The sequence below is a fragment of the Nymphaea colorata genome, chromosome 6 (assembly GCF_008831285.2).
Source record: "Nymphaea colorata isolate Beijing-Zhang1983 chromosome 6, ASM883128v2, whole genome shotgun sequence".
NCBI lineage: Eukaryota > Viridiplantae > Streptophyta > Magnoliopsida > Nymphaeales > Nymphaeaceae > Nymphaea > Nymphaea colorata.
This window is the reverse complement of record NC_045143.1, coordinates 17,116,029-17,136,775: the sequence shown is the minus strand read 5'-3', so window position 1 is coordinate 17,136,775 and position 20,747 is coordinate 17,116,029. Positions and strand designations below refer to the sequence as shown.

General features: G+C 39.1%; 3 protein-coding genes across 7 annotated transcripts; 1 reads left to right on the top strand and 2 right to left on the bottom strand.

Moving 5' to 3' along the window:
- Window positions 1-759: 759 nt before the first annotated feature.
- Window positions 760-6,237, bottom strand: LOC116256452 (uncharacterized). 5 transcript variants are annotated; one of them, XM_031632821.2, is made up of 8 exons: window positions 5,938-6,237; window positions 5,718-5,854; window positions 3,622-3,728; window positions 3,437-3,499; window positions 3,256-3,303; window positions 3,120-3,179; window positions 1,386-1,443; window positions 760-1,294 (listed from the first exon to the last, which is right to left on the bottom strand). In XM_031632821.2, exons 2-8 carry the CDS (start codon window positions 5,758-5,760, stop codon window positions 1,257-1,259), a joined length of 417 nt encoding a protein of 138 aa, XP_031488681.1. In that variant the 5' UTR covers window positions 5,761-5,854; window positions 5,938-6,237; the 3' UTR covers window positions 760-1,256. The 5 variants fall into 5 exon arrangements, with proteins under 5 accessions (XP_031488681.1, XP_049934162.1, XP_031488684.1 ...); XM_050078205.1 differs by lacking the exon at window positions 5,718-5,854 and adding an exon at window positions 4,546-4,662 and having other exon boundaries at window positions 5,938-6,235; XM_031632824.2 differs by lacking the exon at window positions 5,718-5,854 and having other exon boundaries at window positions 5,938-6,228.
- Window positions 6,238-8,700: 2,463 nt separating this feature from the next.
- On the top strand, window positions 8,701-12,055 carry LOC116256451 (uncharacterized). Its single transcript, XM_031632819.2, has 6 exons — window positions 8,701-8,885; window positions 9,007-9,093; window positions 9,446-9,508; window positions 9,638-9,739; window positions 11,186-11,441; window positions 11,533-12,055. The coding sequence occupies exons 1-6, from the start codon at window positions 8,808-8,810 to the stop codon at window positions 11,652-11,654; spliced, it is 708 nt and encodes a 235-aa protein (XP_031488679.1). The 5' UTR covers window positions 8,701-8,807; the 3' UTR covers window positions 11,655-12,055.
- Window positions 12,056-16,495: 4,440 nt separating this feature from the next.
- Window positions 16,496-20,476, bottom strand: LOC116255608 (probable WRKY transcription factor 57). The gene is made up of 4 exons (XM_031631479.2): window positions 20,462-20,476; window positions 19,840-20,334; window positions 19,595-19,744; window positions 16,496-17,465 (listed from the first exon to the last, which is right to left on the bottom strand). The coding sequence occupies exons 2-4, from the start codon at window positions 20,175-20,177 to the stop codon at window positions 16,886-16,888; spliced, it is 1,068 nt and encodes a 355-aa protein (XP_031487339.1). The 5' UTR covers window positions 20,178-20,334; window positions 20,462-20,476; the 3' UTR covers window positions 16,496-16,885.
- Window positions 20,477-20,747: the final 271 nt, after the last annotated feature.

Sequence of the window (20,747 nt, the reverse complement as noted above, 5' to 3'; positions counted from 1 at the left end):
TAATGCATATGGTAATCTGGCGAAGATGAAATCTAAATTTGAGTTATCCAAGAAATGACGGATGCTGGTTAAATTCCAAGACCGTACTGTTCTTTATTGACACAAATTCTTCTAAAAAGGACTTGTCACATTTAACATTTATTATTTTTTTGTTCTGTTGAATCTGACGCGATTCTTTGGATCAATTTTAAGCTGTTGTCAACATCCTATTGCGTGTCAAAGAAGAGTTCTGAATTATATGGCATGGTTAACGCGAAACTGCTGAATGTTTTTGTATATAAATATAATAAACGTAATAAACGAGTTACGAAGCTAAAATGTGACGTGCTTCATGGAATATGTCATCAACGTGAGCCTTCAAAGGTCCCTCTGTCTAACGTATCAGAAAGATACCGTAAAACATGAGAGGGAAGGAAAACAGTGCTTCATACCTCCGATCCCTAACAATGCTCCATGCCTCTTTCATCGGAATACTCGTCAGCGATCGTACGTGTGGAACATGTTATTGATCCAGGATAGCTTCTGTAAACTAAGAAGCCTGAGTACTGTTGTAAAAAGGACTTGTCACATTTAACATTTTTTATTTTTTATTCTGTTGAATCTGATGTGATTCTTTGGATCAATGTTAAGCTACTGTCAACATCCTATTGCTGTCAAAGAAGAGTTCTCAATTATATGGCATGGTTAATGCGGAACTGCGGAATGTTTTTGTATATTATATGTAATAGTAAGTTACGGGAATACAAAATAAAAAATAAGTATAAAAAAGTCTGAGGTACTTTATGCAATATGATCCTCAACATAGGCCTTCAAAGGTCGCTCTGTTCAACGTATCCCAAGGATACCGTAAAACATGAGAAGGAAAACAGTGCGCCATATCTCCGATCCCGAACAATGCTCCGTATGTGTGGAACATGTCATCGACCCAGGGGATAGCTTCGCACCTTATTTTAGCAGTGCAGTAAAGTGATCTTTTCTGAGACCCAAGAAGCCTGAGTGCGTCACTTCGTGACAAAAGGAGCAAGTCTTCCCACTAAGTAGTCGAGAAAGCCTTGCTACCGGACACTTCTATTATACAACCCCTATTAAAATCGCTACATGCAAGGCCTTCATTGAAAAGTTACATTTTACATATCGTCATAAGATCTAGGATCACCTATTCATGCACATAAAATAGGTAGGAAAGGATTCTGCATGCTCTGTTACAAGTGAAATAATCTGCCAGCAAGTAGAGCTAGAGGAACAATCATAGCTTATTAGTAGTTCCCGTTTGGATTATCTGAAGAATTTCCACCTGAAAGCACAGACGGATTTAAACTTTAACAACTATAAAACGGACTGTGGAACACACAACTGTAAAGTATAGAGGCTTGCTCAACAATCACCTTCTCCATCTGTAGGAGCATACACAGATCGCCTGGATCGTACTTCCTGAGGTGTGGGCTGCAAAAGGTGCAGGTTCAAACAAGAGAAAATGCCAGGTCAAGTACAAGAAGCAGAAAAACAAATAACAACAGCAAACTAAGCTTACAACCCCAACTCAGATTCATATAAGTAGACTTGTGAATTGCAAGTGGACCAACTCATAATTTCTGCCATGTACCTATAGATGGATCTGAATTAAGTTCACTTTATTTTATGTGTCACATATAGAAATAATTCACACTCAGCTTTTCTGTATCTATAATGCGATTCATCTCTGGCTCATACACATTACAGAGATCTAGAACCATATTAAACCAATCAGAATCTGATATACATCCATGCATCCAATAGACTGGAGTTTGTCAAATCACTATTCCTATGTTCTTATGGTGTATTTGGAAGAAGGGGATCTCAAATCCCTCAATCTAGTGTTGCACGTAGGCACAGGCACTGGTGTGCACCAAGATGGCAAGCAAATGCATGGTTCCACGAAATGAAGGTTCTGAGATCTTCCAATGCAAGGATTTCAAATCACCATTACACAATAAGAGGCGTCAGGGTCACTAATGGACCTTCCCCCATTTTGATCATGGCATTTAAGTTCCCCAAGACCTGAAGTCAGATCACTAGGAAAGCACAAATATATGGTAGTCAGGCGCAACCTTGGAGATTTTAAGTATGCATTGTCGTTTTTGTGGGATGTAATCCACAGTGTACTGATAAGGGTTTGAATTGGTGGTATTATCTGCATGCCTAATTTTTAGTTCCCAAAAATAATACAAAAGTCACCTTGGCACACACATTGAGAAGTGAAACAGTAAAATGGTAATCACATTCTCATTCACAGAAGCAGACAGATTATAAAGTTTAGTAGTACAGATTCTGTTGCATCATATATAGTGAAAAGTAAGTGCTAATCAAATTCTCATTTGTAGAAATGGGGTCCTCATAAATTAAGTAGCATATGTTCTAGTCATATGCTGCTACAAAACCTAAACTTCTGAAAGTGTTGCAAGTAGATGAGCTGCATACCTACTGTCAAAGAACATATATAACTCAAGAACATTTGGGGTAAAAGTCTGCTAATTTCTTGGACTCCTGGTTCTGCATGAACTTAAGTGAAATCACTTTTTGCTCAGACTCTCACTTGGCATCCACAGCACCCATCATTTACTAAAAACATAATATGCAAATGGATCTGTGCTGTTTGTCATTGGTTGAGTGTTGAAGCACCACTCACTGAAAATTGATTCTTAAAAATTAGTCCGGACCAAGATCTCCTTGAAGACAACGAATCCATCTTATCATGCATATACCTGGCTCTCATGAGCACCATACTCCTTTACATACGTAAAATGATATTATACCAATGTAGCCTCAGATCAAAGTTTAGTATACACAATACACGGACCTATTTTCATAGCTCTACTTGATTTCAATAGTCCAAAACTAGAAGAGTAAAAAGTAAAATTCCTAAAGAAGCAACTAGCAGATCACATATGTTAAGTATCCTATCCTTGTGTCATAATCCTTGCCATTCTATTAAATCAGAGCTTCAAATGTGCTTAATTTAGCAAACTTGGTTGAAACATTTACTTGCAGTAAACAATGTTCTCTAGAAAATAGAAACGAGTTTACTACCAAATGAAAAGAATAAAAAAATGTACTACTGAATAAAAGTTTTACATGCACACCTGCAATTTTGGCCGAAGAGCTTCGAGTGGTCCCTTTTTGTGATCTTCTTGTGCTCCTTGCTGTCATTTGAGAACATTATATGAAAATAATTATCATTAATATGTTTACGACATATAATATTAAGAGAGATGATACCTTTCCTAATGCCCAATCAGCGGAATCAAAAAATGCATGTTCATGGTCCTGGTTTTCAGAGAATGTGTCAATCAAACTTGTTGCAGTAGATGAAACTAACCAACAGAAAACAAATAGAGAGAACAAGGACAGAAAAAATTCATAACAAGATAGTATCTCCAATTAATTGATCATAAAGTACCTTGGATATCAATGGAGGTTTTTTGGGTAAAATTCCTCCATATTTCTTCTTGATTATCTCTTCCTACAAAAAAGGATTCTTAGACCACCTTAATGCAAAATAATTTCATTGGGGAAAAACAAAATTGATATCATGAACTAAGAGTGACATTTTGCCGCAATACTATAAGTCTATAACCAATATACCTCATTTATTTCGGTGCTTGCACTGTCATTCTCTTTCTTATCTACATCACTGTCTGTAGGTTCTTGTTTATTGGTATCAAGATCCTTCACATCTGACATGCTTTCTCCTGTTCAAGTCCGTTGTGTAGGCATGAAAAAAAAAGATCGTCATTTTTGGATAAGTTATACCCTTTCTATGGGAGAATATGGCTAACGTAAAACTTATGATAAAACCCACTAATCAACTGGAAAAAGACATGCATCAGTTTGCAATTTTCAAGCAAATAGACAAACCAAAACATTTAGAGGACAAACCCCTAGATGCAAAAGCAAATGGCCTTGTAAATTTGGACTGACAAGCAGATTATGGATTCATTTGCAGAAGAAAGCAAAATACAGTAGAAGAAGTACATTAAGGTTCATAAACCAAATATAGGTACCATACGGTTTCTGCAAGATATTGTATTAAAGAAGTTGAATAAGAACGAAATGTAGTTTATGGTTTCAAAAGACGTGAACAGTATGTGATAATCACACCAAAAACTGCTGCAAACTCATTTTGCTAGAAAAATTGGGAGTATTAGTTTCTAGTTCACAAAGTTTTCTAGCAGCCTTAAGGTTAATAAAAAAGAGAACACTCATACAATTGGAAGGTCAGAAGAAATAATTACACGAAAGAATGGTTAAAAAACAGACATGCAGGATTTTTCATGATTGCCACAAACATACTGCTCTAACAAATGTCAAAACAACATTTAGTATCAGAAAAGAGCACAAAATAGTATGACTGATAAAGATACAGTCATATACCAAAGGCACATACGCATCGCATAAAAGCAGGGAAGCCGCTGCAAGGCCTTGTCGGTTCCCTAAATCAGAGAGATGTTTTCCGCAAGTTCCTTTGTAAACCACCTAATACTTTTGTTATTCAACTTACTGTCTTACCCATCCCAACCCAAATCCTGCCCCTGTTCCCTGCTCCAAAAACACAAGCATCCTTGGTTTCTTCTCCAGTAGGTCATTTACTGCAGATGATGATACTCAGATGACCCCATGAATGTGCTGTTAAGAAGATAGCAAGGAGATGACTAAGAATGTCTAACAAGAAGGTTTCAATAATGCTGTAAAATATGGTGTGGGGGGTGGGGGTGGGGAAGGACTCTGACTAGTAAAGACATCACATCCAACAAAAAAACAATATGATGAAGATAGAAATGAGATATTTGGAGCAAAGAAATTAAATACACCTAGACATAAATAGGAAAATGTAGGGGCATGTGCATTTGCTCCATCGGTGGTCCACAACATAGGTTATGGATTTAATAAAATGGACAGATCATATAGAAGGCTAAGTCTATCAGAAAACAGCTCCAAGCTTATCGATGAAGAGCAAAGAATTGATGGTATTTGGATTGGACGAGGTAAAGAAAGAACGATTCTTCAATAAGGTGATTTTAATCTGACGAGGCCAGACGACGTTAAAGTAAAGTTAGGATAAAAGGAAAGAAACGAAGCATTATTACACTGAAGAGATTGTTGCGCAAGAAATCCAATGCTTCCAGCGCACATGCTTTTCTTTTAATTCACGCTGCTCAAATCCACTCAAAAGTTCTCAAGAAATGAAAGGCAGAAGGCTTCAAAACTTGACAATGTTAGAGGCAGAAGCATGCAACTTTTTGCAGCGTTAAACAAAAGAGAAACAGCACGGGCGAGGACACAAGATAAGGTCCTGTATAACAACTACACCACAGCAATAACGAGAACTGCAGGTGCACTATCTTCACATCCAAAAATGAAATGACGACGATGTAAAACCTACATAACATTGATTGCATGAAAAGAACTCAAACAAACCATGGACTCATACCTAAACAAGAACCGGAAAAAGTTATCATACAGGCAGCATGTAAGGAAAAATAACAAAATCGATACTACACTTCTTTCCGCTACATCGAACTACATGAAACAAGGAAAAGACAAAGCCCGCGAAAAACTAGCCAATAAGCTCTATGAAAGAAATTCCGGGTGCAAAACTTCGAGTCGCATATCCGAACGTAGATCCAAGAACAAGATCCAGACCAGCTCACGCATTCTAGAGTAAATAAACTCCATCTCACCCAGGAAGCAGACAATATCACGCATCAAAAACAAACAAATCATTTCGATATCATCAGATCGCCGCGTCGAAATGCAAAAACTATGAGTTCCGTCATTTCCGGCCGAAACCGACGCAAAACGAAGAAAGGCTACAGGCCTACAGCGAAACACGCAAAGATCAAGATTCGAACAAGAAAACTGCGAAGGGAAGCGCCTAAGATCAAGAGAAAAGCCACTCACCTCGTTCCGATGAGCGATCTCGGCGCAGAAAAGGAACGAGGCTGAGAAACTCCGACAAGAGTGTAATCTGATCAATGTGATAACCGCGGGAGATGGCGAGAGCCCGCGGAAGCAAGGGAAGAGGGTCGGACGGCGAGGAGAGACCGAATGGAACGAGGGAGGGGAGAGGAGAGAGGCCTTAAATAGGGGAAGCCGTTGAGGAACCTCCCCCTCTCTCTCTCTCTGTGCGAGAGTGCGCGCCTGAACTGGAGAAGCGAGAAAGCGCGGAGACGGAGAGCGTCACTCTTGCGACGACGCACGTCGCTGTTCCCCAGAAAGCACTCGAGTGGGTCCCTGTACTTCTGTTGCGGGGCCCACATGCGGCTTTTATCTGGGGCGTCGGATCCGAGACCAATGGTTGTACTCCTCCGTCCCTTCCCGACCGTTGAATGGTAGCCTTGGGGTGTGGGTGCACGAGGCCCACGCTCATATAGTTACAATGAGTTTGTTGTTGACCATCTTGCCACCTCCGCTTGAACTTCCAAAGTAACAGCACGGTGCTTTGGGTTAGACTAACCAGACTTAAATTTCTAGGTTTTGAACACGAAATCGCGTAAAAATTGAAAAAAATGTTTCGTGTAGAAAGAAAAGAAAGGCAAATGCCCAAAGTTACCAAGAGTGAAAATTCTGTCCCTCGAGGGAAAAAAATCTCCGCAGATGCAGGCCCAACGTTCGAGGATGATAAAAGCAAGCAGCTCAAGAATCTGTCATTTACTTTCCCTGCGCCTAAGAGTGACTGCAATAAGAAAATAAAGAACCAAAATATTTGCCTCCATTGCTGGAGGAATCTTGTACAAGATTTGTTTCATCCAAGGCTCTGATTGTCTTGGTCACATCAGTCGCCATTGCCTTTAGTTCGAAAGAAGCAGAGCCAAGAATCACCACCAACTCTGCCTCCATTTTTTACTGCCAGCCACCGTGTTTCTTCTTCAAATCAACGTTATCAATATTGACATAGGTGGCGATCATTTCACAACTACGTATAAAAAGAACACAAATATTGATGGTTCCATTAAAAACTTGGGAAAAAAAAACTGTTTCTTGTTTTCTGCTGATTGAAGATCAGTTTACTATAAATATAGGATATTAGAATTTTTGTCTGGGTTTACTTATATGATATATATATTCTGCTGATAGCCCTTATACGTGGATTACTTTAATAAACTAAGGCTATAAAATTTTGACAGCTTTAGATCCAGCAGATTCACAGTAATCTTAAAAACCATGGATTTGTAGTCTGAACCCCCCCCTTCTTGACTCTAGATTCATGATTTTTGTAATGTAAAATGGATCTCAAATTTGCCGTTGTGAAATCTACTATTTGCTCAGAAATAGGTTTCATAGATGAGCCTTGATTTCAGATCCCAAGTTATAACAGCAAAAACGTAACATTAGAAATAACTAAACGAAAATAGCATATTAATACAAATCTTCTGTTGCGACAACAGAGCCATAACATTAGAAGCAATTAAATGGGGCATTATATAAAAACACACACAGACGATTTCCTAACTTAAATTTCAATCTCTGCAACTGAATAGATAAATAAGTGTTCCAATTGATGGCAGAGATTTAAGAGAGGGCCTGCAACTCAGTCGCTAGATCAGACAAACTTGCAGGCTGCGTCCGCCTGATACAACCAAAGGAGATTGTCACTTGAAGGGAGCTGAGGGGCGCGCATCGATCTGCAGGTTGGTGCAGGCAGATTCCCAATCACTGCTGAATGCTGCTCATACGCCACCTTGTAAATTGTTCAAATAAAATTGTGGCAAGTTGAAAGAGGTCAGAAGTTTGGTCATTTGAGTTGGACGTGACTTTTGATAGACACGTTTGTTGGTCATTCGAAAATTTGAATTTTCTTTTTTTTTTCACAATGAACGGCAAATGGTTGGGAAATCAACGAGCTACATAGGTAGATAAATGATCGTGGAGTTGAAGATGCTTAATTCTTTGCTCGATTATTGGAAGCATCCGCTTGATCAGGACTAATTAAGCTCAACATGAGTTCATAAACTTTAAAAACGGTCGGGATCTCTGCCGGATGCAAGTCGAGTTCAGTTAAATTTAGGGTTTTCATCTTGGTTTATGTAAATAGATGAGCTCGAATCTGCATCAAGAGAGAGCTTGCCGGTGACTGGAATGAAATTATGCTCAAGTGGCGTTCAAGTTGAGCTAGCTCAGTTTAAACCTTAGATATGTTACTATCATGATATCTGAATTGTTCTAGTACAATCCAGCTACTTCCATAAAAGTTATTTTCCAAATTCATACCGACTTTATGGGAAAAATATACATTTATCCCTGCTTTATTACCAATGGCGAATTCATCTCTAACATTCGCATTTTTAAGATAAATCCATCCATTATTAAGCGCAATGAACTAAGTTTAACAATTGACCACCGAATGTTTCTTAAGTATCATTTTTACAAAATAAACTAGGTCGAATCTATTCATGTAGTGTGCAAAGTTCTTGAAACCTAAGGGGTGTTTGCTTTGCTTATTTGATTCGGGCTCATCGAATTTTGGGCGGCATGAATTTAAGATCAGATCCCTCTTTCGACTAGCTTGAGTCATACCTTTTTATAGTGTAAATTGGAAAACTTCAAATCTTTGTGGGATCTTCTCATGTAAAACGAAAAAGATTACGTTTTCTTGTTTTACAGTGTGAAAACGGTCCCTAGAATTGGGGGTGCGTTTGACCATAATGTGATCTCAAGAATGGTTGGATCTCAAATCAAAACTAGGGAAGGGGTAATCAAATGCCCGGTTGGGGTAACGGGGGGATCCCTTCTCCGAAAGAGAGAGAGTGAGTAAGAAGGAGGATTTCACCATGAGCGGTCTGGGAACGCCCGACTTCTTCTATAGAGAAGCTCAGCGCCTAGGCTATGTCGCACGGTCGGCGTTCAAAGTAAGAACTCTCTCTCTCTCTCTCTCTCTCTCTCTTTCTCTCATGGATATGGTTGCTTTTTTGATGATCACTCTTCTGCTGTTCTGATTGTTTGGTGGGTGATCCGGGTCCTTTTGGTTAGCTGCTACAAATGCAGAAGCAGCATAAATTGATTGCTCCAGGTGATTCCGTTCTTGACCTCGGATGCGCTCCTGGTGCTTGGCTTCAGGTACTAGTATCTCTACCTTCTCCTTTCTTCTCTTTCGATGTACTCTTCTTCTTTCTCTACCTATTTTAAGCCCTTTCGTGCAAAATCCAACTTGGCTATTGTTGTTGGCGTGGAGAGTGAGGACTGCCAGGTATCATCATTACGAGAAAACTGTCGTGGTGTTTGTTAACTTTTATCCATCCTGATTCGCCCCATAAGAGTACATTTAACCCATACGTTATTCTTTGTCATGTTCTTCCAGATTGCGAATTCTTTGTTTGTTTTTTTTTCTTAAAAAAAAAAGAAAAGTTAACTTCGCATACAATGCTGTTATTGATTGGGAGTTCTGTTCCTTAACAAAATTGTGCCGAAGGTGGCGTGCCAGAGTTTGGGTCATCTGAAGAATGGCGGAGCAGTTGTTGGTATTGATTTGAAGGTGAGGAAGTTTTTCTGGTTTGGAGATTGGACCTTCCTCTTTTCTTGTTCTCGTGGTGTTTTCAGGCTTCTGGTGTATGTCTTAGAGCTGGTTTTTTGCTTGACCCAAATGGCATTCATTGCAGAGCAGAAGGTGAAAGTTCCGTCCATCCACTGTGACTCTCGTGTGCAAACGGTTTCAGCCGACGTGATGGAGCTATCAAGGGAACAAGTTATGGCATTCTCTCCTAAGGTCTCTCTCTCTCTCTCTCCCTCTCTCCCTCTGTGATCTTACACTATCTTTGTCAAAAACGTGTTGTAGATCGCCTGTTTGTGTTTATCTTTTGAAGGTCTAGCCACCAAATGTATTCAACTGAATAGATGAATTTAGCGCTTTCTTAAGCAATTTATCATATCTAATATTCCATGAGGTCGACTTTTGATTTGGGGAATACTTGGTGTATCGCAGACTCACAGTTCAATTAGGTAGAATGGTTTGAAAATGATAGCCAAAACCTTTTTGTCAACTTTAATTCAGTATATGAAAATAACAAATAGAATCTGTTAAACATGCCCCGAGCTTCACTTTGGTCTTGGATGTCTGATCTATGTAAAGTGTCATAAAAGCTAATACGTAGTCCAATGAATTTTATTTTCACATTGTTTTACATACTTTACTGGTAAGCCCTGTGGACATGAGTTTTATCGGTCACACATATATACATATATGTGTGCCTGCAGATGCAAAATGGTCTCGGTTGCATTGATTCCTTGTCAATAATGTGTTCACGCTCCTTCAATGTACTGTTTTTATGCTTGTTTTCATGACAAACTTAGGCAGTGCATGATTCTGATGTGGATTCTACTCATCCTTTTTTGCTGAAAGGATTTATGACGAAGTTGGTGAATGTTGCTTTTTTCCATCCAAACAGAAGAGAACACTGCTTATGTTAGAACATGCCTGACCTCTCACAGTGATGCATGTTTTGTAAGGCAGCTACCTACTTAAAGTTGCGTATACATTTTCACGAGTCACTGGTAGAATGAGTAAACTGGAACTTGGAAAGATGTAGAGGCGGCAATTGTTAATTGTCAGCTAAGTCTCGTAACAAATTCTCATTTCCATTGTACTTGAGAAAGTGCTCTGATTGGGTCTTTCAACCAAAGGATCTTGAGATAATCCTGGAAGCAGAGGAGATTGCATATTGCGAACACATGAAGATCATTGATGAGCTAGGGGATTCAGTATGATTTTCATGTACCATGCTCCCATGAAGTTCTGAGCTTCATTAGTGTTTGGTTGGTGAGATTTGGGTGCCCGTAAAATTCTGTTGCAGCCCGAGCAGAATAATCATCTCCGATCACTTTTGTTAATGTGGGGTGCATTGCTAGTTCATCAATCTCACGGGCCTGATCACTTGAATGGTTGAACCATTTCTCAGGAAAATTGATCGTCTGGAAAATAAACTGTCTAGATGACCAGATGGTCCTCGTTTTCTACTTTTTTCTTTTTAGAGGGAAGGGAACATATGCGCTATAACTGAGCAACTTGTCTGAGTCATAGTATTGAGCGAGTGACGATGCTGGTCTAAGGTGTTACTCCTCATGATAAAATAGAATTACTTTGATCTTTTCAAGGGTCCTACCTTGGCAACAGTCGAATATGTTGATGGTACATGTCTTTTCATCTGTGTTGCAGGGGAAGGGATTCTCAGTTATTCTATCTGATATGTGTCCCTCTGTTTCTGGGATCTCAATGAAAGACACTATTCTGTCTGGGGAATTGGCAAAACGAGCACTTCTTTTGGCAATTGGCAGGAACAGATTATCAGGCTTGGACGAGTACAGTTTCTTGTTTGAATCAGAAGACGCCTCTAGAGATGATCCAGATGCAGGTGTTCTACAACCAAAGGGCAATCTTGTCATGAAGCTTCTTGAGAGTGAAGAAAACCAAAGTAAGATATTTATTATTCTCGTGTGGACTATTTCGTCTCTATTACCACCGTGGTCTTCACTCTCATTCTTTTGTTCTCAATTCGTCTCTAGGATATAGGGATGTGTGCAGGCAGCACTTCCAGAAGGCATCATGGTTGAGGCCTAAAGCTACAAGATCTTCATCCAAGGAGATTTATTTGGTTTGCCTAGGGTTGGGGAAGGCCAAAAGCTAAGCATAATGACGCAGTCTCGCTCATGAGTTCCTCTTAACGGCCTAAATCATTTACTATGAAGTCAAAAGTACGGATATAATGCCACCTGTCAAAATCCGAATCTCATCACCTGCCTGTCATTAGAGTCTGCAACAAAAGATCATTCTGAAGATTTACTTGCAGGTGCATAAAAGCTCATGACAAAGGATCCATTGCTTGCTCATCAGGTGAAAAAGCAAGGTGGAGCACCTTCATGGTTACCTGTTCTTCAATCATGACCATCTATGACAACCTTTGAATCTTTGATCCTAAATTTGCACTTTCTAGCAAAACAAAGTCTGGCGTGGTTGTTGTATCTTTTCATACTGAGTTGACTGATGCTGACACCTGTTCAAATATATGGAGTCATATATGAACTGGAATTCGGTTCTCAACAGAAAAGTTTATTGAAGTAATAAAGTTCTGTCTGTAGAGATAACAGTAAAAGGGTTTATTCATCTGACAAACATCAGCGTTGGAGCAAACAAATGCCTGATGAAAAAAGAAATTGGTTTAAGCCAAACTGCAAGATTACTGTTACCTCCAGTTTTGGGTGCATTGGTGTTTGATTAACTTTGCGGTGGTTATGGCTGATTCCGACATGTAGTTAGTTACGGTCCACATGACTTTTCTGAAACAAGTTCTTGCCTTACCAGGTCGCGGGCACATGCGTGGCTTTTCTAGATGAAATGCTGTTAAGGACCCACTCGGTTGGCCATGTTTGTTTGCCAAAGAATGGACAGAAGCGAAGTCACCTTCATGGTTAGCTTATTCATCGTGTTCCATGCTTCGATTCAAATGCTTCAAAGAACCATGTAACCTGTACAGTAGTATTTGAACATGATCATCGAAATCTACTTTAAAATGACCATGTTTTTGAAATTTTAGTGTCTCCCACGATTTGAGTAGATAAAACGAGCAGATGAATCCTCACTTTTTGTTCAGCTCAAAAACAGATGCGAAGTCCAGCCAAAGTTTTGATCATAACAATATCAGCATAGGTGGAAGGGAAAATATACATTTAAGTAATAGAGACTATGTTCTGCATATATATATATGTTCCTTATTCTTATTATACATGTATTTCGGGAGAGTGAAAGGATTATGACTTATAGTGCCCATGTAAATCAAACGAGCTCCACCTTATCCTTATCTTTCCATCACCAACCCAACCAGCTATACTACCGCATTCACATGTTCAAACTAGTATTTGATATTGGGATGAGCTGCATTTCAATTCAGCTTGGCATTTACATAAGCTCATATGGGCAAAATAACTAAAAAACATTTAAACTAATAAAAGAACGAAAAACACTTTCTTTTTGGGTGGGTCAAACCGTATCGGCCAGATATCTGTAAGAGATGTTGCGTATCGACCGATACAGGCTGTATTGGTGAGATATCTGTAAGAGATACGTTGTATCATCGACTGGTACAGGCCGATACGGTACGGTTAAATGGTTCAAACCTTGTCACTATTCACACTTCCGAAAGCAATGGGTACAAGCGGGAAAGTTTCAAGTTTGTACTCCAAAATCATCTGCAACAGCTGTTCTTGTCTACATTTCCCTTAAAAAGTCGCATACATGCGCAAATTTTCAAAGGTGAAGAGCTTCTGTCATAATGTCGATGTTTATTGGAAGTCTTCCATGTCAATTTGATGCTGACGGTTACCGGCAACTTTTCGTGCTTTAATGGATGTCTCACATGACAATGATATAGGTGCTGCATTATTTCATCTTTCAGTGGTAAATGAAGTTTACGGCTTCATGTGAGATGCAAGTTCTCATAAATGTAGGACATATATATATTAATATATGAACGTGGATTTTCTAACCGGTTAACATACTAAAAAAATATAAATTACATGTTTTTATATCACGATATATCTTATTTATTTGTTAAATTATTTAGACAAAAAATAGTCTCAGGGTCAATTGCTCTTGAAAGTTGCCATGGATAGCTTTCACTGGAGAAACTTATCTTTATTTTGATCGTGAACAAGTCTCCCCGTAATTGATGTGCACGTTTTCAGGATAAAGATATCTCAGTGCTATCAAAATAGGTTTTTGAATCAGTTTTGAAAAACAAGTACTTATACACACGGATATCTAGATTGTAAACTTCCGGCAGTTCTTAACAGCCAAACTTTTAGTCCATCATTTAATGGTCACTGCTAAACATTTATTGTGGATAGCAATATATCAGTAAGTTAGGTTGCCTGGAGACTAGTTCATGACTTAACACCAATGTTATTTCTCTTTTTAGTGATTGCAAATGCTCATTATTAGACATCGCATGAAGAGTGAAGTAGACGAAGAAGTTAGGTTGTCTCAACAATTAATCATGAGGAATTGTCTTATTTATTCTCTTTTCTCTCTCTCTCTCTCTCTCTCTCTCTCTCTCTCTCTCTCTCTCTTTCTATATATATATATATATATATATAATATATATATATATAGAAAGAGAGAGAGAGAGAGAGAGAGATGTTGGTAGATACTAGATTCTAAGGTACTAGACCTATAAAGAATCATCTTGGTCATAGATCTCTTCAAGATGGATGGTTGGGAAAAAAATATAAATAGTTGCTAAGTAATACTAGATGACTAAAATGCTTTATTTGTTTTATTCTTCTTTATTTATTTTCTTTCAAACATTCATCTGGGAAAGATCAGCGATTAAGATGATTCCTTGCTGATCTATCAGTTAAAGGTCTCACACCTACCCATTTCTCTCTCTCTCTCAAACTCCTAACAAGAACACCTAGGGGAAGATCCTGTCACTTTTCTTTGCAATTAATGCTGGTGCCAAGATATGCACAAATAGCTAGCTAATGGCATATTAAGAATCGATAGGAGTGAAGAAGGGTAAAGTATAACCTCAATAGAAGGTAGTATATATTGAGAGAAAACATTTAACTAAATTTTATCCTTAAAAACAAAAGTTTATTTCATGCCTTTATTTGAGAGTTTAGACGGAAGTTTAGAAAAAATTAAAAAGAATGATTTCTTTTTAAAATTATAAACCAAAGGCTTTCCCCTAAAAAATAGTTATTAATCTCCCTAAAGGTTCAGGATCAGGAATATGTTATTCAGTAGCTATATTGTTACTGTCAATGTGTTTTAAAAAATAATGTAAATTTATGAAACATTTGTTACAGTTTTATGAATCTGTATTAATTTTTGAAACTGAAATAGTAATCATTTAAGTAATCTCTTATTATTATAAACTAGAACTTATCTGAAACTATGAGTGAAGATTTTCTTTTGAGATTATAATTAAAACGCGGGTGCTCTTTAAAATATATATATATGTAAAAGATATTCTGACCAAAGATAAATAAAATATATCAACTTTAAAAGTTGAGCGTTCATTGCGAAGAGCTGATACCGTTGGAAACAATTACGCTATTTTTTAATACCCATAAATTTGACTGTAGGCAGGCGCATGAGCAAAAAGTGACAACCGATCGGATCCGTTCGTATCGCCCCCAAGTGCCTCCATCGACGGCCATCACCTCTCTTAATCTCTCAGACGGCATCCAATTAAGATGCTGTTGGACAGTATCGATCAGTAAATAAAAGCTCCATCTCATTATTATTGATATTGTTCATTCCTACCATTTATGGTTATTGGTATGTGACATTTAATGAAGATCAGCATCATCGATTTAAAGATTTCCAGCAAGTGGATAGAAGTTTGAATGGTGGGGAATCTGTATCAGTCGTGGAATGTGGAGAGAAGAGCATCCACATCGCATTCGTAAATGTGGAAGCCAAGAAAGCCGACTCGCGCAGGTCGCTTGTCCTCCAGCTCTGATCTGAAGCTTCAACTCCATCCTTCCTCGACGTGACCGCTAGAAAGCTTCACTCAACAACCACAGACCTGCTTCGTTTAATTCCAAGGACCTACAAGATTCTTGTTTATCTTCTTCCTCACTTTGTTTCGTGTTTTTTTTATAAAAGGAAAAGAAAGAAAAAGAAAACTATGCAGGTTGGCCGAAATGTCTTGTAATTATGGTTGCCGTTTTTATTTTACACCAAAACTACAACCTGAGAGTCTAGAAACATCGTCACTTGCATCTGGGTAACAACATTTACAGGCATATAAATTTTGGGTGTATATAGTTTGAAACTCATGTTTACGTATTACTTCACAGAGAAACTTACGAAAAAATAATTGATGTCCCCTTATAAGTTCTTTTTTTTCTCTGAGATAAATTTGTTCCTTATCTAGAGAAAAGAATAATCTGTTTTTTCATTTTAAAGTGAAGGTTGACTCCAACTACCAAATACTCACCACATCTATACTTGTGAAATCAGGTTTTGAAAAGTCTTTAGATATTGGAAAATCCCTAGAAACAGAGCAAAACAGGCCCACAAAAATCTTCCTGCTACTTTAAAATTAAATTGTCTTAAATTCGCGTTTTTCTTTTAACATGAAAAATGAAAAGCAAACCGATTCAATTCTACTCATAATTTTCTGAAACTTTCACCGACATGACAGGATTGCTTGTATAATGTCATAAACATTGTCGTCACTCCCAGATAAGGAGGCCGAAACCAATGACATATTTGCAGTTCAAGCTTTTAGGGAAACGTTTGGCTTACCTTGACATCGAGGAAGAAACTTATTCACTTATCCGAAATATTAAATAGAATTGAGGAAAAGAAAGGTAAGTTTCTTTAAAATGAAAAACAGAGAAAGATGAGGAATATGGAATGCTGATGTGCTTTTAAAAATAGACATATATAACTATGTTCACACCCTATGATCTTTCATAGACCGCACAAGAACCAAAGCAATCTAAAAGAAGCAAGGAATGATGTTTGAATCAATAAACTTTAAAAAGAAGCATCCAAATGTTCCTTGACCTTTTTCTTTTCATTACACTTCTTGTTGATAATTACATGACTTGTCTTTCTTACTTTGAAAGTGAAAGCCAAGAAGCTATAGGCGCTACAGCACCCCCTCTAGGTCCCAACCCACTCCCTTTTCCATGCCTTTAACCCTAAAAGGAAGGAGCAAAAAGAAGAAAGACAGCTAAGTGCTTGGGGTTTCTTTGTCTTGTAGCACATCAGTTGTCTTATATATCTTCTTGGCAAAAGAGTAGAGCATATAAGTCTAGTAAATTTACAAGACTGTCCGGGCATTTTAGTTGGTCATTGCATAAATGCCCAGATCATAAAACTTGTGATGTTATGAGATGGAGTTCACTTAGTAGAGAGGATGCCCATGTCACAGGAGCCACTGCTGAACCAAGAAGATGATGAGGAAGGAGAACATGAAGAAGATGAGGTCGGAAACGATGACAAGATCGATGTGGATGGAGACGGCGACGATAACGGCGACGAGGGCGACGACGGCAGCGGCATCAGTGGTGATGAAGATAGTATGTCTTGAGGGCAGTTTGGGGATTTCATGGGGTTCATGATACCCAGTGGAACAATATCTTGGAGCAAACCCAATGTGGGTGGTTGAGTAGGTGAAGAGGGTGTGGGTGTGGGGAGGGCTGCAAAGGAATTAGGGCAGTTGGGGTGTGGTTGGGGTGGTTGATTGTGGTGGCCAGGAATTAAAGGCGATTCCTCTAGTGGGCCAAGCTTGGGGTCGGCCGAGCCTAGCCTGGGCCGCTTGGTGGGCTGCCCCAAGGAAGGCTGCCTTAATTGGAGGTAGGGATAGGTGTAGTGGAGGTGGAGCCCTTCGTATGTGACGACAAGAGTCTCTGGGTCATCCGGCGATCTCTCCACCTGCTTCTTCGCACTGCAGCGTGGGTTTGTGCACCTGTAGTAGCTCCTGCACCCACCAACAGTCAAGGCAAAGATTAAATACACAACCAAATAATATTGATTAATAGACAAGCTTGCGCTGTCATTGATACCTAGCATATCATGCGCATGAATTGCATAGTAAGTGGATGACACCAACACATATGCATACATAGATAATATGAGAGAGAGAGAGAGGCAGGATCATGCATGCTGTCGTTTGCATGAACATAAATGCTCGATGTTAGATCTGAACGAATAGGAATTCGAGACAGAGAGAGAGAGAGAGATCGCGCACTGTTGTTTGCATGAACGTAAGTGCTGGATGCGTGCCAGATCTAAAATTATGGGAGTGAGAGAAAGAGAGATGAACGTGTTGCTTGCAGAGAGAAATGATCATGCATACTGTTGTTTGCATGAACATAAGCGCTGGATATCAGATCTAATGGCGTGGGAATTAAAGATTTCTTATCTATCACATAATTATTAGGTAATTAAGGAGCAGGGATTTGGGCCCTCTAGACACGAAAATATTGGCGCACAAATAGTAGAAATTGAAGATATTGTCGAGTCAACTTGGATATGTAAAGCACAAGTAAAAAGTTAACGTTTCCTTTTTTTTCATATAATATTATATGTTGAGTGAGGGTCTCGGACTTGTATTAATATATATTCACCAGCAAAGCGTGACCAAGTTTATGAACTCCAAAGTTTCATGTTTGCGAGAGCTTGAGAATTCACGAATTTGGTGTAACTTGGTTTTCCATCGGAACTTGGTCTGGTTTTCAGAAATGTGAAACCCATGGCAAATTTATAGCCGGTGACGTCGCACGACATAAGAAGGACCACAAAAATCTTCACGTTTGCACGGACACCCACCAAAGTCAAGCTGGCCGTTTATTTTTTTGACTTTTCGGTGACAGGCTCGCTGTCATATATGAAATTTGAACAAATTCTCAAGAAGATTTTGAAAGCAAAAAAAATAAACACTCTCTCATTTTTCTTGTGAAGAAGAATTTCCAAAATAATTAGTCTTCAATGCAAAAAAGAAACTAAATTACAAAGCTCTACAATTAAAGAAGAAATAGTAATCCTGATTTTCAATGAAAGAAGATTAATCTGTAACCCGTTTGATAAAGGGAATTAAGGTTTTGTCTTTGGATTGCACAACGTATGATAATTGGTAGGAGAAAGAACGAATAAATTAAACTCTATGTTTGGTTGTTCCAAGGAAGCAAGAGAAAAAATTAAGGGAATAAGGAGGTTGTGTGCCTGAGAGGGGGGATTAGACAAAACTGTTTAGCTCTTAAGGCAAGAAGTTTTACGTAGAAAAAAGACGTGAAAGGACAAGTGGCAAAACTTTTGCTTGACAAAAGTTATCCGTGTTTAAGTAAATATGGTAAAGACGAGTGGATCCACCATTTTTTGGCAAAACTTTTGCCCCAGAGACATGTCTTTCTCAGCTAGCTATCAAAGTAGACAAAGAAATAAACGCAACGGTGGGAATCTGCCTGAGAATTAATAAGAGAACGAACCTACCGAGAAAACGATTATTGAAAACATTTGCAGGACATGGAGGAAAAGCCGAGCCTTAAGGTTTTCACTTTTGGCTGTTATTTTTAGTTTACTTCCCTGGGAGATATGGCTAGGAGAGTCTCTGAAACTTAGGTAATTGAAATAATTTCTATAAAAGAAAGTTGGGCTTCTTTGCCAACCAAATAATATGTTATTTTGCCAGTTCATGGCAAAACAAGAAGAAGTTTCATTTTTGTGGTTTGCTTCCTATCGTACATTACTGAAAAAAAAAGAGATAGAGAGAGAGAGAGTAAGATGAAGAAAATAATGGAGGCTGCATGCCAGATACTTCTTGAACGCTAAAACGTTGAGATAGTTTTGGAAAATCCATGAGCTTCTTGCATCCTAACCATGTCGGTGCAAGCGTAACAATTGCTCAGTTAACTCAATGACAACCAAAAGATTGGGACCGCACTATTAACTTTCAAAAGCAATAATAGTGTAATATCACTGATGCACAGACAGGAGTGATGCACAGACAGGAGAGTGAAAGAGAGAGAGAGAGAGAGAGAGAGAGAGAGAGAAATATAGAGAGAGGGAGAGGGAGAGAAAGAGGGAGAGGGAGAGGGAGAGACTACATACCTAGGATTAGGGCTGTTCTTGATGGTTTTCTGGCCATATTTCCTCCATTTGTACCCGTCATCTACGCTCCCGTTTCCGCAGCTTTTGATCCTGAGCGTGTACTTGTTCTCCATCTTGCTCTTCTCCAACCCTTTCTCCAGGAACGAGAATCTAGAACAGCAAAAAATGACAACCATGCCATCTAATCACCATTTAACCCACAAGATTTTCGTGGAACATACATAATTGTGTTGGTTGTGACTTACGTCGACCGGAATCCGGTGTTGGTAGCAGTGTTGCTGCTGCTGGTGCTGACGACGTTGTTGTAATTGATGCTGCTGTTGCTGGTAGCAATCGAAGCGGCGGTACTGCCCGATCGGCTCCAGAGTAATGGATTCCGGTGACTTACCGATAACGCATTCTCAATGTCTTCGATGGTAGGCCCCGAGTAGAGTACTCCTGACAGAGACTGGCCGAATTCCGGCACGACCTCCCGCTCCGGCTCCAGCTCCGACTCGCTGCTGGTGGGGACAAGGACGAAGGGGGAGTTGTCGTCTAGGAGCTCCCTTACGAGCTCTTCCTCCTCGCACAATATTTCTTCCATGACAGCCAACGGAGCTATCTATGTTCTTGAATCTTGAAACAGATGGTATGTTGGGAAAGTGCAAGGACGACCGTGGGAAAGAAGATAAAGAGATAGAGCGAAGGAGCGGTGGCGTGTTTTAGTTCGAACGGAGGACCGGGAACGCCACATACATATACTGCCGAAGAGAGAGAGAGGAAAAGATCAAAATGGTAGAGAAGAAAGAGTAAAAATATTGAGACTAGAGAAAGAGAGAGAGAGTAAAAATGTTTTTTTAAGAGAGAGAGAGAGAGAGAGAGTTGTACTCTTGGACTTGTGAGCTGTGACTGCTGATGAGGATGCCCGGAAATACGCCATAATTCCTCTCTTGTTTATTTTTTCTTGTGCTTTGAATCGTTCTTTTTGAAAAAGGAAAAAACAGTGTTGGAAGATGATTGGCAGCGGAAAGAAACGTCGAGTGGTGAAGGGATGAGATGGCATTAAATGACGCACCAACTAACAGCTCCAAAGTACAAAAGTTGACCCTCTGCCTAAATTCAACCCTCCAACTGGGACGTTGCAGTGTAGAATTACAGGGTGAGAGATATTGCG

What these genes read in the sequence shown, in the direction of transcription:
- LOC116256452 (XM_031632821.2), bottom strand. Translation starts at nt 5,760, where the DNA reads ATGATTTGTTTGTTTTTGATGCGTGATATTGTCTGCTTCCTGG. An exon ending in AACCTCCATTGATATCCAAG is followed by an intron (nt 3,304 to 3,436) that starts GTACTTTATGAT and finishes TCTGAAAACCAG; the next exon opens with GACCATGAACATGCATTTTT. An exon ending in CTCTTCGGCCAAAATTGCAG is followed by an intron (nt 1,444 to 3,119) that starts GTGTGCATGTAA and finishes CACCTTTTGCAG; the next exon opens with CCCACACCTCAGGAAGTACG.
- LOC116256451 (XM_031632819.2), top strand. Translation starts at nt 8,808, where the DNA reads ATGAGCGGTCTGGGAACGCCCGACTTCTTCTATAGAGAAGCTCAGCGC. An exon ending in TCGCACGGTCGGCGTTCAAA is followed by an intron (nt 8,886 to 9,006) that starts GTAAGAACTCTC and finishes CCTTTTGGTTAG; the next exon opens with CTGCTACAAATGCAGAAGCA. An exon ending in CTCCTGGTGCTTGGCTTCAG is followed by an intron (nt 9,094 to 9,445) that starts GTACTAGTATCT and finishes ATTGTGCCGAAG; the next exon opens with GTGGCGTGCCAGAGTTTGGG.
- LOC116255608 (XM_031631479.2), bottom strand. Translation starts at nt 20,177, where the DNA reads ATGGAAGAAATATTGTGCGAGGAGGAAGAGCTCGTAAGGGAGCTCCTA. An exon ending in AACACCGGATTCCGGTCGAC is followed by an intron (nt 19,745 to 19,839) that starts GTAAGTCACAAC and finishes TTGCTGTTCTAG; the next exon opens with ATTCTCGTTCCTGGAGAAAG. An exon ending in AAGAACAGCCCTAATCCTAG is followed by an intron (nt 17,466 to 19,594) that starts GTATGTAGTCTC and finishes TGGTGGGTGCAG; the next exon opens with GAGCTACTACAGGTGCACAA.